General features: G+C 32.6%; 1 protein-coding gene across 1 annotated transcript in view; it reads right to left on the bottom strand.

Moving 5' to 3' along the window:
* Positions 1 to 17745, bottom strand: part of LOC148616871 (macrophage mannose receptor 1-like) — a 114466-nt gene that overhangs the window by 49070 nt on the left and 47651 nt on the right. Inside the window, exons 24-29 of the mRNA XM_088584015.1 lie at positions 17009 to 17125; positions 14177 to 14295; positions 13324 to 13472; positions 10078 to 10283; positions 7544 to 7662; positions 3583 to 3635 (exon numbers count right to left, since the gene is read on the bottom strand). Of these exons, the coding sequence (XP_088440141.1) occupies positions 3583 to 3635; positions 7544 to 7662; positions 10078 to 10283; positions 13324 to 13472; positions 14177 to 14295; positions 17009 to 17125 (763 nt within the window). The remainder of the gene's footprint in view (positions 1 to 3582; positions 3636 to 7543; positions 7663 to 10077; positions 10284 to 13323; positions 13473 to 14176; positions 14296 to 17008; positions 17126 to 17745) is intronic.

Below are 17745 nucleotides of genomic sequence, written 5' to 3'. Positions count from 1 at the left end.
CATGACTGAGACATCGGGCTACATGTTGATACTTATGTATGTCAATTTACTTGTAGAAAGTGTAAGTTCGAAGAATAAAATACATAAAATATGGTTACCTAAAAGAGGTACGAAAAGTAGCTAAAAAATACAATGCTTCAGTTTATTTTTTGGCAAAAAAATGTATCATAAATGGGGGTATTAGAGTAAGTGAAAATCATATTTTGGTGGATGAAAGGTGGGGGAGGGGAGGGGGTGCTGAGGGGGGATTATTTCAGCGCACATACTAAATGTAAAACATTTAAAATCGAAGACCTAGTTAAATGAAATTAAATGAGTCCTATGTCAGAAATCAGAAATTAAGGGTTGGAGACGTCGGACCCTCACTAATTTGCAACTTTGCAATTTATATTTCCTTTAACTAGGTTAACCAATATTTGCTTAGCCCAAAAAAGCTAATCATTTGAGTGACCTCACAAAGTGATTAACCCTCTCATCAGCAAATTAAATGTAATTAATGTAAATTCGAATACGACATCTTCATATCATCAAACAGTATATGTCAGTACAACCCCACCTTTAGCACCTGTGCACTGTCTCCTTTCTTTTGCTGTCGCTTCGAGACAAAACACTCATTTAAAAACGTTTACGCAATGACTTAACGGCTGAGAGGTTATCTAATACTATACTGATACTGATACTGATATTTATTCAATAGATGGTTTACTTGGATATGTGGTTTATTTCTTAATTAATCCAACTTCCATACAGGGGAGGTTCAACAGAACAGCCGTTATTTTGGCTATGCCCAGGGAAATTTTTGTCACAAAAATTACCGTATTTGTCATATTAGAAAAGAAATAATTTCTTCCATGGGTAGATTTGTCACTCGGTGTTAAATAATCGAATATAAATGCTATACCCATGTTAAAATGAGTACAAATCAACCCCTCCATGATTTATTTCTTAAATATTTAACTCTTATGTTAGATCATTTTCATCTCCCAGCAAAAAAGTGTAAGTCATGGACAGACAAGGAGATTGCAATATAGCCACAATTCTAAAGATTACAATGGCACAATTTCAAATGAGTGCCTTAATTCTCATGATTTAATTAGGTAAGTAATGATTGGAAATCCCATTGTTTTGTATCAAGAAAACTATACATATTCCTTAGGCGTGAAACAAAACTCAGAGGTAATGAAAAAGGACAGTATTGCAATCATCTGGCTTCAGTCATCATCCTTGTGTAAAACTACTGTCCGACTCCTACATTCTATTTTTAGTAATGGCAGCAATGAAATCCCCATGATAGTTCTATGCAGGATACCCCAAGGAACATTCATACCAAATTTGGTTCTAATCAGTCAAGTTGTTTCAGAGGAGAAGAGTTTTGTATAATTGTTAACGACGACGACAGATGACGACGATGAGATGGACGACGTCAGTCAATTCTGATCAAATAACGATAAAAGACCGCCCCCGTTACTTTCCGATCACACGTTTGGAAGTACTTTGGATTCAAATTGATTGCAATTACCAGAAATAGTACAATGAAAATCCATAAGTATAAATAAAATCACAAAATGTAAAACTATGACAAGCCAAAGTGGACAAAAATGAGTGTTTTCTAATATAAAAATTTGATTTTTGAATATTACAAATTCATTTTTAATATTACAAATATGATTTCTAATATTACAAAACCCTATTTTAATATTAAACAAGAAGCTCCCAGCAGCCTGAATTGCTCACCTGGTTAAATTTTGTCTTTCAATGGCAATAAATTTAACAAGAAGTTGTCTAACAATTTTGACTCAATAAGACTTTGGAAGGACTTATCATAAGGATCATTTAAGCAATTGAAAGTTTCCTTCTATCTATCACAGTTTTAAAGATATTGGCTGAAAACTGTAAAAACAAAAAACAAAACAAAAAAATGGCATTTTTCCCCTTTCAAGGGCAATAGCTCTTACAAGGAGTTGTCTGACAACTTTTATGACTGAAGACTTTTGTAGTCCTAATAATAAGGATCATTTCAGCTATTGAAAGAATTTGGTTAAACCTTACAGTTTTGGAGATATATGCGAAAAACTAATCTCTGACCTCTTTGTTCTATTTTTAGTAACGACAGCCATGTTTTTTGACAGATAAAAAATCCCCATGTCAGTTCTATGCAGGACAGCCCTATGAACATTCATACCAAATTTGGTTTCAATTGGTAAAGTAGTGTCAGAGGAGAAGACTTTTGAAAGAAATAACATTAAAAATACCAAAAAAACATTGAAAAAGGGCAAAAACTCCAACATGACTTAACAAATTAAAATGAAAATTTGACCACAAATAGATCTCATTATGCTGAACACTTTTATAATGTCAGAATTTAGCTAAACCTAATGGTAATGGAGATATATGCGAAAAACAATTGTATGACCCTATGTTTCTTTTTAGTAACAGTGGCCATGTTTTTCAACGGACCACATCAGTTCTATGAAACATATCCCTAGGAACATTTGTACCAAGTTTGGTTTCAATTGGTAAAGTAATGTCAAAGGAAAAGATTTTTGAAAGAAATAACATTAAAAATAGCAAAAAAACATTGAAAAAGGGCAATAACTCCAACATGGCAAATGGATTAAAATAAAAATTTGACCAGATCAAAAATCCCCACAACACTTCTAGGCATGATACCCCAAGGAACATTCATATCAAGTTTGGTTTCAATAGGTAGTGTCAGAGGAGAAGGTTTTTGAAAGAAATAACATTAAAAACGTCAAAAAAGGGAAATAACTCAAACATGGCATAACAGAACTTGACCTCAGATAGATCTCATCATGCTGAACACTTTTACGCTGTCAGAATTTGGCTTAACCTAAAAGTTTAGGTGATATATGCAAAAAACTACTTTTTGACCCCTCTGGTCTATTTCTATTAAAGGCAGCCATGTTTTTCAACGGATCAAAATTCCTCAAATCAGTTCTCTGCAAAATACCCCAAGGAACATTCATACCAAGTTCAGTTCAAATTGGTTAAGTAACATCAGAGTAGAGGAGTTTTGAAAAAAATATTTACAATGAAAACAACAGACAAAGACTTTGGACAACAAGTTATGGCAATAGCTCACATGTCCTTCGGCCAGGTGCACTTAAAATCAATTCAATATCTGAAGGCATTTACAAAAGTCTGAAATAGGTCATTTCAGGATGATGGACAAAGGTAAAACTATGCCTGAACACCTTGTAGCAGGGTATACAAAATTTTGCAGGGGGGGGGGAATGAAAATAAAGTTTAAACTTTATATAGACTACAAACTGCATAAAAGGAACTAGCTTTCACAATTTTTTTTGTATGTAAATAATCCCATTTGGCTAATAACTATTATTGGGGGGGCACCTCAAGAATGTTCTTTATAAGCACCTACATTGCTGTTGAGCTCACTTGCTTGTGAGCAATAAAATGTTTGTTTAATATTATTGTTCATAAAATGCCACTATATGTGGTTAGTCATTTAATTTTGCCATAATTTTTACTGAATTCTCTGCAGTAAATAAGTGACAATTACACACCATGCCACTTCTTATACATGTAAAATATCGTACTCACCATTTTCAGAGTCTCTGTCATTCAAGCCAATCCAAACAACATCATAAAAATACCTGAAACATTTTATTTACTGGTACACCATTTTCATATAAATTATTTTCTTTAATGAAAAAAAAATCATAATATAATTGACCTAGGTTGTCTAATGTGATGTGTGAACAGTAGAAATAAAAAAGTTTAATATTCAATTATATTAACTTTTTACAATTTAAATATTTCAAACCACAGTGTCCGATGGTACATACCGAAATGTGTAACCCATACCCATACCTGTACCTGTACCCGTACCAACTTTTCTCTGTACCAAAATATTCTTTTGTCTGTGTCTTCATTATTAATACACATTTCCAGCTGATATTTTGTAAACATTTACAAAATGATATGATGGCTAGGCTAGAATCAATGATTTTAAAAATGTTTTTCGTAAATTTATTTTCATTTGATTTTCAGTTTTCAAAAGTACCGAAATGTGTAACCCAAAATTCCCATACCAAAAATCAAAGTGACAAAGTGCAGTATTTTGGTTATTTGTATAATTTTATTTAATACTGCACATTAGAGCGCCATAATATTATTAAAATATTCAAGGGAAATATACTTAAATCGCATCAGATTGAATGAGGAAATGTGTCTTAAAAGATCTTTCACCAAATCTTTTTTAGATATCAGTTCTTGGTTGAAAAATACTCAGTTTCTTTTAAAACAATGAGTATTTATTGTTTTTTATAAAATGTTCTCTGTGCTGATAAGACCGCTGATTTACCTATTATGACAATAGCATGCAAATGATTTTTAATCACCACTGGTATAGTCACACCGCAATGGGAGAGGGAGCTTCAGCCAGCTGAAAAACCAAAATCTAATCCATCGTTGCATTTGAAGTGCCTATACCAAGTCAACACCATTGTGGTACCAGCTGCTCTGGAGGTGTAATATCTATTTTGCCAATTTATTTTGGACTTGACTTGATTATGAATTGGGTTAGTGTTCGGTAATTTTGTTATAACTTTTATTCTATTTATGAGACTTTCTTTTTCATTCTTAATAAGATCGTATCCTTTCTTTGCTGGTATGGGGATTCCTGCTACAGTACGGAATGGAAATCAAACTCAAATATTTCATAAAATGTAAAATTCAGACTAGAAAGTGAGAAACAGTCAATCATTAGTTTGGTACAGTAACTTCCGGTTACACATTTCAGGACATAAAATTGACTGAGTTCAAAAATGTCATGAATGTTTTCAACTAGTTTTAACTTGAACTGATTTAAAACATCATTCTGAACAATAGGAACAAGTTTTAGTATAAAATTCCTAATAATAATAGAAAAAATGGCGATATAGTGAGTTGGGTACAGGGAATTTGGTGTAGGTACGGGTATGGGTTACACATTTCGAGGTGTACCGTTACAGATCTCCCTCAAGGAGGGAAGAAGACAGCCTCTGAAAAAGTAAGATTTGATGCTCATGTTGGAGGTTAACATGTATGTGTATGTAATTCATGAAACAGTTTTAATGAACTCAAATTACTTCCCAAAGCATTTGTTGCTGGGGATCAATAGTATCCGTCTGGAGCCTCTGGCAATATTGCCCCATCTCCCACAAGGACCAGGCCTCCTGCTCAGGTCCCGCAAATCCCCCTTATCACCTGAAATCTCCAGAAACTGTACAGAAATTGTGCCAGATTTTAGAACAAGAGGCTCCCAGAATAGCTCACCTGGTTATAGTTTTTCCTTTCAAAGGCAAAAACGTTATCAAGGAGTTGTCCAACAATCTTGACTCAAAGAAGACTTTGGTAAGACAAAGAATCATTTCATCAATTGAAAGTTTCATTCTATCTATTATAGTTTTCAAGATATTGGCTGAAAACGTCATTTATCACCTTTCAAGGACAGTAACTCTTACATGGAGTTATCTGATAACTTTAATCCCTTGGAAAACTTTGTAGGTCATATATTAAGGATCATTAAAAATAGCAAAAACATTGAAAAAGGGCAATAACTCCAACATGGTTTAACAGATTAATACGAAAATTTGACCACAGATAAATCTCATCATGCTGACACTTTTCCCGCCAGTCAGAATTTGGCTAAACTATTGGTTTTGGAGATATATGCAAAAAACTACAGTCTGACCCCTATATTCTATTTTTAGTTAGGATGGCCATGTTTTTTTACATATCAAAAATCCCTAGAGGAACATTCATACCAAATTTGGTTCCAATTGGTCAAGCAGTGTCAGAGGAGAAGAGTTTAGAAAAATTGTTAATGACGACAGAAGACGACAATGACAGACGCCAAGTGATGCCAATAGTTCACAAGGCCTATGCCAGGTGAGCAAAAAATGTGACCAAAAGTTTGTATATTACCTCTGCATAAGGAAAATTATTTTTTTTTTGGCAAACAGGAAGTCAATTGCATATGAGTAGAGCAATGCATCCCACGGTACAGTATTCCAATATGAAGCTATGTGCAAAATTCTTGAAAGCTTGTGATTTACAGAAGCTGATTTTGTTATGAAAAAAAAAATGTGTTGCAGAATGACAGAATGACAGACACAGGTAAAACAGTATACCCTCTTCTAATATGGAGTAGGAATAAAAGCAAATACCTTGGGGGAAGACTTCATAACTTGGTAAAACTTGTGTCCTATACCATTAGTGATGTTTAACAAATAAATTGTTGTACACTAAATAAGCAAATAAATTCAATATTCATACAGCAGAGGCTGCTCTGGCCTCTAAATTATGTCACCAAAAAAATTTTTAGCTGCCAATTTTGGTCATCTAAGAATTTTAACCATTAGTCCCTTCTCATAAGCAACATTTTATAGTACCACTCCAGAAATAGATTGGTATTTGTGGTCTTATCAAATTTTAACAATATTCTAGATTTTTCTTAAAGAATATCATTTGATTTTTTATCCAACAATCAAAATTCTCTTTATTCAAGGGATATAACATTTATAGCAAACCACTATGGCAATAGTTTGCCCCTTTTGTTTATTTTCTAATGCTCCTGCTTGATATCTGAATAGTATGACTTAATTTTGGTGACGTATATGCCTTGACTGCATTTCCTTATCTAAATTTGGGGAATCCCCTTTCTATTTGTTTACTGATTTTCCCACCAAAATAGTAGAATGTCCGATGCATTAGAAAAGTGCAAATAAACCACATCCATGTTCTTTTATCAATTCTTACATTCCCAATAGTTACAGACACTTCATAATGCAATAGTCATTGTTAATTGGATTTAATAAATTATTTTATAAGGTAAATCTTTTTCTGAATGTAACATATGGTTTAATAGGGCTATGAAGCCTATTTATAGCCATGTGCACATGGCCATGATTATGTTTACCTTTGAACAATATACTTACTTCTGATTAGAACCTCCCATGAGGATATTGAGAGTCATGGTCACCTGGTTTAATTACCTTTGATTGGCTGGAGTCGTAAATTGGTTATGGTTAATCAAAGTTACTGTTACTCTGAACAGATATCAACAAAATTGCTTAATTTGATGGGATACCAATTGCTGACGAACTTCCTATTAATTTCAAACATTTAAAATATTTTTCAAAAAAACCTTGGTGCCAAGAAAATTGCCAAACTGGTTATTTGTCACCAGAACAAATAAAAAATAAAAAAAAAGCAACATTGGCGAGGCCTAGCACAATTCCTGATACAGATATGTACTGACTTGCATATACACACGTGATGTATACAAAATATTTGTCGAGATTGTCGTCACGTGAAACCTTCTGCAATTAGGAAATAAATTGCAAGAGATCTCCCTCAAAGAAAATGCAGAAGGTTACCAGTTAATAAATCATCCATTTGACCTTATATAATAATGAAACCACATACATTTTTTGTGGTTTGTAATTTTCAAGGATTTTGTTAAATGAAGTCTCAATTGAAATTTCCCTAATTGATATCAGTTATTATAGTTACTTACTTCATAACATCTGCTCTAAGGAAATTTGCCTCTGGATAACTATGTAAGCTGATAAGGTCAGCACCTCTGTCACGACAATAGTCCCTACTCTTTGTCCATGATAGTTTCTGAGTAAATAACTGCAAAAGCAAGAAAATTCTTAGACTCAAAATATACATGAAGAAGCTTCATACTTGATGAGTGTCACATTGTGTTCTCATTTACTAGGCCCAACATTTCATACTTTACAATTAACTGCAAAATAATTATGTAACATTTTTTTTAATTGTTGGTATATACCATTAATATCATAATAAAATTTACCTAAATATAACCATATAAATACTTTGAAACAAAAGTCAATTGAAACTTTAACCGGCAATTTCCGCTACACTAAAAAATAACCTCGGATGCAAAAAGAAAAAAAAATTGCCTGAATTGTCATCATACACAAATCAAAGTAGTTCTATCCATCAGGTGGTGCTAAAAACCAGTTAAATATTACTAGAACTAAAAAAAAACAACTAAAAATACTGTGAGCAAGCGCACAAAGAGACTTAAATGTACAACTCTTGTTTAATTATCTCCTTTTGCTGTCACCCAATATATTCCTTCATGCACATTTGATACCCAACCTTCTTATAAAATTTCAGCAAAATCCCTTGAGCAGTTTAGGAGGAGTTTTAACATGTAAAACTGTTAATTCAGAATATCTCCCCAGGGTCTTCAGGCAGTAATTACATTTACATATGATACTCAAAATTCCCATCAAATGTTGATTCATCAAAATCACTTGAGCAATTTAGGAGGATTTTTAACATGTAAAACCTTTAATTTGGATTATGTACCTGTGGTGTCCTCCGACACTAACTATATTCCTTTGTGCACATCACTATATGACAATCAACTTCCCTATAAAATAGCATCGAAATCCCTAGAGTAGTTTTGGAGGAGTTGAGCTTATTAGAAATCTTGACAGACTGATGGACAGACAGGGTGATTCCTATATATCCCCAAACTTAGCATGTGGGGGTGAGGGTGGGGGGTAATAATAACTTTAAAAAATTTTGGGGTGAAGAAAGGATCTCATAATAAGAAAAACAGCAATGTAAAAAATTTCAACCAGATTAACTATAATATTAGAATAGGATTGGTCAAATGCTGAAAAGATTCTCCTGCCTAGTGCCTCTGAGGCTTTTCTTTTGTGTAACGAGGAAGGTTAAAGAGTTCAGAATGAACAAGATTTTGAAAGGGAAGCAACTCTTGCCAAATTAATGTTCATTTACAAATTTCTATCAGACCAAAAATCAAATACCAAGGCATCTACCATTGTATAAGTGAGAGGGGCAGGTTTTATTTAGTTTAAATTTTTTTTTTTAAATTGGTTTGAAATTATAGCCAAACATTTTTGACTCTCTGTATGTACATGAAAAAACACTTTGATTGAAAATATCCTCCCATTAGTTATAGATAATTTCACAGATTTTCAAATAAACAATTTAATCTTGGCAGCTGCTGAACAAAATCCACAATTAATTTTGAGAAAAAAAGGTGCTCAAACAACAAAAAATCAAAGGCCTTTCTCAGGAAAAAAATAAGCTTGTGCCCTTTGGAATTAAGTGCTATTTTATAAAATGAGGCAGAGGGTGACTCTTAGCGGAAAAAAATGAACATGGAAGTATTTCAATGAAATCTTATTCAAATTTTTTGTCTGAAATACAGAAATGGAGAAATGGCATTCATTTCCTTCTTAAGTGTCAGTAAGTTGAGGTATTAATAATATGAAATGCATTACAATTTCATTATCAAAGGCAGATAACTCACTTCCCCATCATTCTGTGTTTCTCCATCTTCTGACACTTCTTAGAGGAATGAACTGATTCTAACAGATTCCAACACCTTATCAACAGGGAAATCTTATAAAAATTTTACATTTCCTTCTCTGTTATCCAGTTAAGTACTGAAGGAATTTCATCAGGTAAATTGTCATCAAATCATTGAATGCTACATAAAGAATTTAATCAATTTACAACCTCTACTGACAAAGGACTTAAAATAAGTAAGCATATATATCAGAATTGTATTTATTGCAAATTTTCCAATTTTTTCATTATTTTTCCTGAAGCAGTCAGTATTGAGTTTACTTTGAAATTGACATTCATGATGCTTAACCATGGTAACCTAACCACTGTTACAATCTCGCATTTCACTGGGCAAATGTAATAGCAACAGTGAAATTTATGGCTCCATTGGGACATTGGTGTCCGGAATATTTTCAATCACTTTTATATATAGATAATTGGAAATAGTTAACTTGTTGAACCAATAAAAGAATTGAAATACAAAACATAATGAGCAGCACAGTGATCATACAGTTCACCAAATAAAATCTCAACTAGATTTGGGTATTAACAAAGTGAGAATATGTGATAGCTATCTTTTTTCTACGATACTTTTTTTCAAGATAGTACTTGTTTATTTCATGATTTCATTAGACATTTATCAGGTTTAAATATTCTATGTCCATTTTAATTTCTTTATCAATTTCTCCTGACCTTGTAGCAATAATTTTCAAGTTCCTTCCAATATTTTGGACATGTAGGGGGCAGCACTGTAGTTGTTGTAGTTGTAGATGTAGTAAAACCTTCACGGGGGTATTCACAAATGTAAGACATTTCTAAAGAGCAGTTCTTTGTATCCCAAGCTCCAACTGGATGAGATGTTCCCATGGAAACACACATACCATCTTCGTCTATGTTTCCTTTAAAGAGAAAATGATATTACAGACATCAGCGACTTGTCAAATTGATAGAGTTTAAATATCCAGATTACTTGTCATGTTTTCAATTAAGATTTTAAGTATATTTCTATTACAATCTGGTGTACAGATCTGTATTCTGGGGTAAAAAAAAACAATAAATACATCAATGTCTCACTTGAACTAAATCAAGACCCATAACTCTTGCAAAATAAGACTGGTCACTGGCTCAATACTGTTCCATAATGAGAAATAAAAGTGAATCAAATTGGAATTTTGACATCCATGCATCAACTCCTTTCAGATATGTATAAGGACTGCTACTTGAACTAGCTAACCAATAAGGCATTTAAGTACTTCTCTGTCTAAGAATCAGGCAAACTGTATATAAGGTGTGGCACATGAAGAAAAAAGCGCAGAGATTTCATTGTATTATCCAAGTATTTATATATCATAACCTCCAGAAGGAACCATCAAAGTGTTTGTAAAGTTTGCCTTTTTAATATATTGATAGGTCAAATTTAGTTGAAATGCACTATGAAAAATGGCTGGAAAATTTTCCTGCACTTTTTTCCATTACAACCAGTAAAAAAGTATCTTTGTCACTGATGCTTCAGGATTGATTTAAATAGCTTTCCCGTTTTTAAATATATGTATTGAATATATTTGAAGCAAAAAAGATAAACTTGAGAAAAATGATGTGCCAGTCATTGCTCGATTCTTATGCAGAATCCTACTTAACTCTTCAGTAGTTACATCATTCAAGTGTCTAAATAGGCAAAAACAGCGATATATGTTTAAACCATTTAGGACATGAGAAATTTGATTGATTAATGCAGATGTTTGGTTTACACAGATTAAATAATTTGAAATTAACATGAAGGGACCTCAGGAGATGTAATTTGGTTTACACATGTTACATGTTTATCAAGGCATAATCAGATCCAATAAGGTCCCAAAGGTCCTCTTATCAATTAGCAAAATTTATGAAATTAGTGTATTTGTTTTTGTAAATGCATACATTAAAATGTTTTTATCAAGGATTTTTTGTGAGCCCCCTGGTGGGCCCCCTTTGGTGACACTCAACCACTGCCAGGGTTAAAGTTTAGGCTGGCTTCACTTTATATGTGACATGGTATTCTTATGAAATCAGTTCTGTGTTTTTATATGAATTCAACAAGATATTGATGTGATTTCAATGTAAATTCAACATCTTATTTTCATGTGAATTTTTACTTACAGTTTAAGGGAAAATAATTTTTTGGTAAATTTCATTGAAAAACTCCTTAGTTCAATTAAAATGAAAAATCATGTGAGTTTCATGTGAAATTCACATGAATACACTTTTGTTGTGTAAGATACTTTTATAAATATGCAAAAGTAAATTCAAGATAAATGGTTATTCTTGCCAAAATAATTCAACAAAATAATAAAATTTTTGTATAAGCATACCTGTTTTCCTTTGGAACAGTTCAATGGGAAGATCATCCCCAATTATCACTGTTTCATGTGGGGGATTTTTTAAACTAAAATCAATTTTTTTATGTAAACATTCAATTATTTAGTATCTAGCACAGAAAATATAGTAATTTTAACCAAATCCTCCCACAAATGTCACATTTTTATGCAAGAGATTCTTAATTTTTCATTGATTTTTTGGGAGTCTCCCCTTAATATGGGAGGGTTAACAGGCATGAAATAAGGAGGGAGGTTCCAACTACTAGAACCCCTTTCCACTGCACCACAATATTAATAAAATTTTAATTATTTCTTTCAAATCATTAATTTAAACACAGCAGTGTAGTTATCTGAATGAAAAACTTCTAAAACTAATGAAAGTTAGTGTGGTTAACCATGGATAAAATTCCACAAACTCCTTGAATCATAAAGATCATGTCATCCATGAACACATTGATTTATATGGTGTGGCCTTCTACACCATTAGAACAGACTTTTTTTTACCAAACATGATTTTACTAAGTCAACAAAATACTAGGAAATTGACAAAATCAGAAGTCAGCATACAGTAAAAAGAGAGAGATAACAGTAAAATCTGGATTTGAAAAAGGAAATATACTGTTTTAATGATGTTCGCTGCTCTGTTTAAGAATAATAAGGATTTCAATGGGTTGTGAAATCATTTAAGATCTTTCATGCTAGAACAAAATAAGTGGAAAAAATTGATGGGTCAGGGTTCTTGTTTTTGAAAACTTTGGCATAAAAAGGATTTATCTTGATTTCACAAAGGTTTTGTCTTTATTACTAGGTTTTATCTATCAAAAACCTGAGAGAAATAATGAGGCTTTCATAAAAAATTCTCATACAACAGCTTAAGGAGGTAGACCTAGGGTAAGGGACATAACTCATGAACTCAGTGATATGTTTGTATTATGTACAATTTCACTAAAGCCTCTCAAGCTTTCGTTTGAAAGTTAATTAGATTCTTATGTAAAACTGATGTAAAATGTTGAATACAAACATTCCAATGATTTTTAAGAGTTATGTCCATTACCATGAAAAGTGGGGTCTCTAGGAAAAACATATATATGTCATGAAATGGCTAAAACTAAAGGAGTCCAAAAATCTGAGAAAAATGGCTGAACAAGAACAGCAAACATCTATAAAGTAGAAAAAATCATGTTCAGTTTACAATGTCATAATTTCTTTCATTTTAACCTTGATTTGACAAATGAGCATCTCCATGAACTTGGTGGTTTGTTTCTAAAAGTGCTTCTAGAAGTACTCTACACATGCACCTTGTCCCTATTTTCAATTTTTAGTGGAGTCTAGAATTAAAAGCTGTTTATTGACCCCATTCACCCATTTTTGCTTGTCTTTATTTTTAAAAGGTTAGGGCCATAACTACTTCTAAAAATCAATCAAAACCTTCCTTGTATAATATGAAATCTTGTCATAAGATTTCATAGAGATCCAAACAATGTGGTATAATAATATGATTTTACGAGGTCTACAAACAAAGCGGAAATTGGCAAAATTGGAAGTAAAAAAAGAATTGTAATTAGAATACTATATAGTATGATACCTGTATGATCCCTAGACCAGGCTGTGTACTGGACTGGAAGGCCACTCGACCAGGACTCAATTAAACCAGTGTCATAATCTTGTTGTAGTCCTATCCAGTAACTGCCAGATTTACCAACAAGTTGACTTGCTAGAAAGAGATGAATAAACCTGTGGGAAAAGAAGAAAAATAGGATATTAATGGAACATGAAATGATACCCAACCACATAATGGTGACAAAAGGGGGATGAAAAAATTTTCTAAATGGCCTAGCTCAAAAATTGTTTTTTTTTTTTTTAATTTTGCTGAATAGTGAACTTAACCTATATATTATAGTACTTAATAATAGTGCAAAGTTTAAAAAAATATATATGGATCCATTCTTAAGTTAATATTTGAAACTGTTGGGGGACAGACAGACACATAACATTTGGGAGGATATTACATAATACCTCACCACTTGCGCAGCAGTGTATATAAACCACAAATATCACAATTATAAAAAAAACATATAAAAAGTTGTGAGCTAAATTTCTAGAAAAAAAGAAAAAAAAATTGAACAAGCAGACATATTGATGAATAGTTTCACATCATTTATTTTGGGCTCTTTTACAGCTTGCTTTATCATATGGGATTTGTCCATCATTGAAGATCATATGGTGAACTGTAGAAATTTTATCATTCATTGCTTGGCATCTGGTGGATGACTTTCTAATACCACATCTCCTACCTGCACTGTATATTCACTCATTGTAATACAAATGAAAACCAAAATATCTACGGTTTAGCTGAAAAAAAGTCGCAAGTTAAAAAAAAAACATTATTATTTGTTCAAAGATGATCAAACACTGAACTTGTTGAATATATATTTTACCTGTCATTGACAGTAGCAAGGTGGCCATACTGAACCTGGGAACACATTATTTCTGCCGTCTGCCAATCTGCTGTTTCATCATATATCCCATAACAATAGGCATCATATCCAATTGAGTCCTGTTCACAATTGCGTAAAAAAATAAACACTCATATATCACATGACTTTGCAACAGTTAAAGAATTATAACTTTTACTATAATGATCAATCAAACTTTATGTTAAAATAAACAATAAAATGCTTTGCTTGGTGCAGTTGTCAAACCCTGAACAGTAGGGACAATTATGGACACACCATACAAACTTGACACAGCTATGAAATTTGACTGTGATTAGACATTTGACACAGGATAAGAATTTGACCAGAATCAAATATGGTAGGTCAATTTTTCCTAAATGAATCTAGTCACAAACCAACCTTAAAAATCTATCCCACCCTACCTTTTTTGGTTAAGCACTTTGTGGTACAATATCGATGAGATTCATTCCCTTTCTTCATTATCATCCAGATGTAAAAAATGCTAGTTTCTGGCTCCCTTTGTGGCCCCGTATTCTTAATAGGCTCAAGTCTTAACCCAAAAATCAATCCCAGACTTCCATTTTTGGTTAGGCACTTTGTGGTACAATATCGATGAGATTCATTCCCTTTATTCATTATCATCCAGATATAAAAAATGCTAGTTTCTGGCTCCCTTTGTGGCCCCTTATTCTTAATAGGCTCAAGTCTTAACCCAAAAATCAATCTCAGACTTCCTTTTGTGATATTGCACCATGCAGTATAATCAAAAGGACATCGACTGACTGACAGTTATTTTATTGTTCGTAAAAAGAAAAGAACTTGTTTTTGGTCCCTTTTAGGTCCATCATTCCTAAATGAATCAATTCTAACTCATTAATTAATCCCAGTATGACCAAACCAGTATAGAATATTGTGGAACAATACTGTAGACAACCATATGCTTTCACTGGATTTAATACTGTAAACGTACTAATTTTCACTATGTTCGCTGTTGACTTTTAACACTATATAGTGCAAATCATTCATTGAAACCGCGAAAATTAATACCCACAAACATGTTCACTTGAAAGAATCCATGAAAATCAGCAATCGCGAAAATTAATATGTTTACAGTAGATAAATTCTTCCAAAATTTGTTTTGGTCCCTTTTGGGCCCCTTATTTCAATACAGTTCATATCATATAATCTTTTAAAATCAGTAACATATTTCTTTTGTTCTTTGGAATCTTGTGGTAAAATGTTACAAATCATCTTAAATTCAAGTAATTGCACGAAAATCAAGTGTCTATGGATGAAAAACAGATGAAGACTAAGACAAGAATGACAACTATACAGATACCCACAGCACCATACCATTATATGAATTCATTTTTTTTTCTTTTTTTTTTCATTTTTTTTTTTTGTGGTTGTATGAAAATTTGCAAATATTTGCACATAATGAAAACACCTTTTATATCATTAACCACCTTAAAAGTCAGTCTCTGCAAGAATCAGGCAGTTGATGAAACATGGTATGAAAAAACTGACCATTTTGAAAGTTTCATTTGACTAGCACCATCAGAATAAAGGAAAAAAGACAAGATTTTCCATATCAATTTGGAAAATTGACTTATAATTTCATTGAAATGCATGGCACATAGCTTTGTCAAAACCTCATTTTTCTAACATTCTGTTGAAAAATTTCTGAGCAAATCCAGGGATGCAGAGATCAAATGGCGGTCTTTTCAAACAGAGAAATGATCTTGGAGTGAAATTATAATGTCGGATCAGTGGGCTTTTGTCATGCATGTTTCTGACTCTTCCCATTTTGCCTGATTCTTACAAATACTTATATTTAATAGATACAACCAGATTTGGCATCCACATCTCAAGTCACCAGGTACATTAATTATTATTGTTATTAAAATGCAGGCAAACCAACCAAATATTCTAGGATCAAGGTTAAAGACAAAACGGTGCAGAAGGATGGAAGGACACACACTATGATTACTAAATACCCCCCAGTTTTAAAGCAGGAGATATAATGAAATAACTGCTAAGACAGGAAATGACTCAAAAGGTTGAATCACTACTTAAAGGTACTTGCCATGTACATGTAATAGTGAAGCCCACATTAGTTCGATAACACAACTGACACAGTGTAAGTTTAGTAATTTGCAACATATTGCAGTGCTTGCTTTCAGCCACAAGCCTGAAGTCTGGGTTTTGTAAAACTAGAAAAAATCTCATTTGTTGATATGCCAGCTGCCCTACCTAGAAACCGTATAAGAAACCCTAAAAACTGACTGAAAACAAAATAAGAGGTGCACAATGGCATAATATGATAACAAATGTCTAAAAGTTTCATTGAATTCCATTCAGCGGTCGGAAAGAGTTGTGTATTAGCACTACAGATTGACAAACAGACAGCATGATCACAATATATACTGATATACTGTGAAAGTACTTTAATTCATTAATACCAATTCTGTGAATCAGGGACTTTATGTTTGATCTACCCACGAAAACCACAAAAATTGGTACCCCACAAACAATAGTACTTTTACAGTACTGCTTACTTTTCAAGTAAGGGTATCAAAAAAGATTTGGGCTAGTAAAGTGATGTGTAATTTCATTGTTTTATACTAGTACTATACATGTAAAAGGGTACATTCTCCATGTATAGTGTAGATTCAGGCTAATTCTTGAAATTTTTTTTACTGAAGGTAAGGTCCTCATTATTGAGTCTTACACAGACACAACCAGTTGATTCGCTATAGAGTTTAAGTGAGGGATTTTCTGTATGTTCTTAAGGAACAAAATAATGTGACTTACATTAACACAACCAACAGACAATGGCGATTCTGTGACTTTATCAATGATTTGTTTCCTCTTCTCACAAATATATCCTGGTTGTACCATATTACAGTTTGCATCATTCCAGTAACCATTCTGAAACATTATTATTTTTATACATATTGTTTTATCAGCATCTATTCCTGGAAAGAAAAAGCCTTTATTGGTAAAACAAAATATTACAGAGAAAGTAGTGGAAGAACTGAAAGATGGTGAGCTTTCATGGGGAAAGGTTCAGAATTGATAAAAGAGAGACCTATGTGTAGAGAAAAATAGTGCAGCCTTATGTCATACTGAAGACAAAGAGGAATTATTAAGTAACTATAGTATTCTTGCTTATTGTTGTTTTTTGTGGCCTTCAATACAATTTTTTCACTTAACACTATTACATTTACCCTTGCAAGTTCAAAACAAAAAGAAATTTACACAATTATAATTCACAGAAATTTCCAATAAGTCAAAATTTTAAAAATTTTTTTTGTTTCTGAACAACATTGAAGTTTTACAACTTTTTTAACGTTGTAGATATGCTCATAATATGAAGTTGCACATGCTGTTATGCTAGATACCCCAATATAACTCTACTCGTACATGTAGTTGATATCAGACTGCATCAAAAATTGCTTACAAATTTCTGGAAACCCAAATAAAGAGCTGCACTTTCAGTGCATGATACACCTGTTGCCCTTTTAACTTGTCCTTTTAATGAATTTATA

The sequence above is a fragment of the Perna viridis genome, chromosome 5 (assembly GCF_037379345.1).
Source record: "Perna viridis isolate PV_CMFRI_1.1 ecotype Kerala chromosome 5, ASM3737934v1, whole genome shotgun sequence".
Lineage (NCBI taxonomy): Eukaryota > Metazoa > Mollusca > Bivalvia > Mytilida > Mytilidae > Perna > Perna viridis.
Note: the sequence above shows the minus strand (reverse complement) of the source record. Positions and strands in the feature narration are given on the sequence as shown.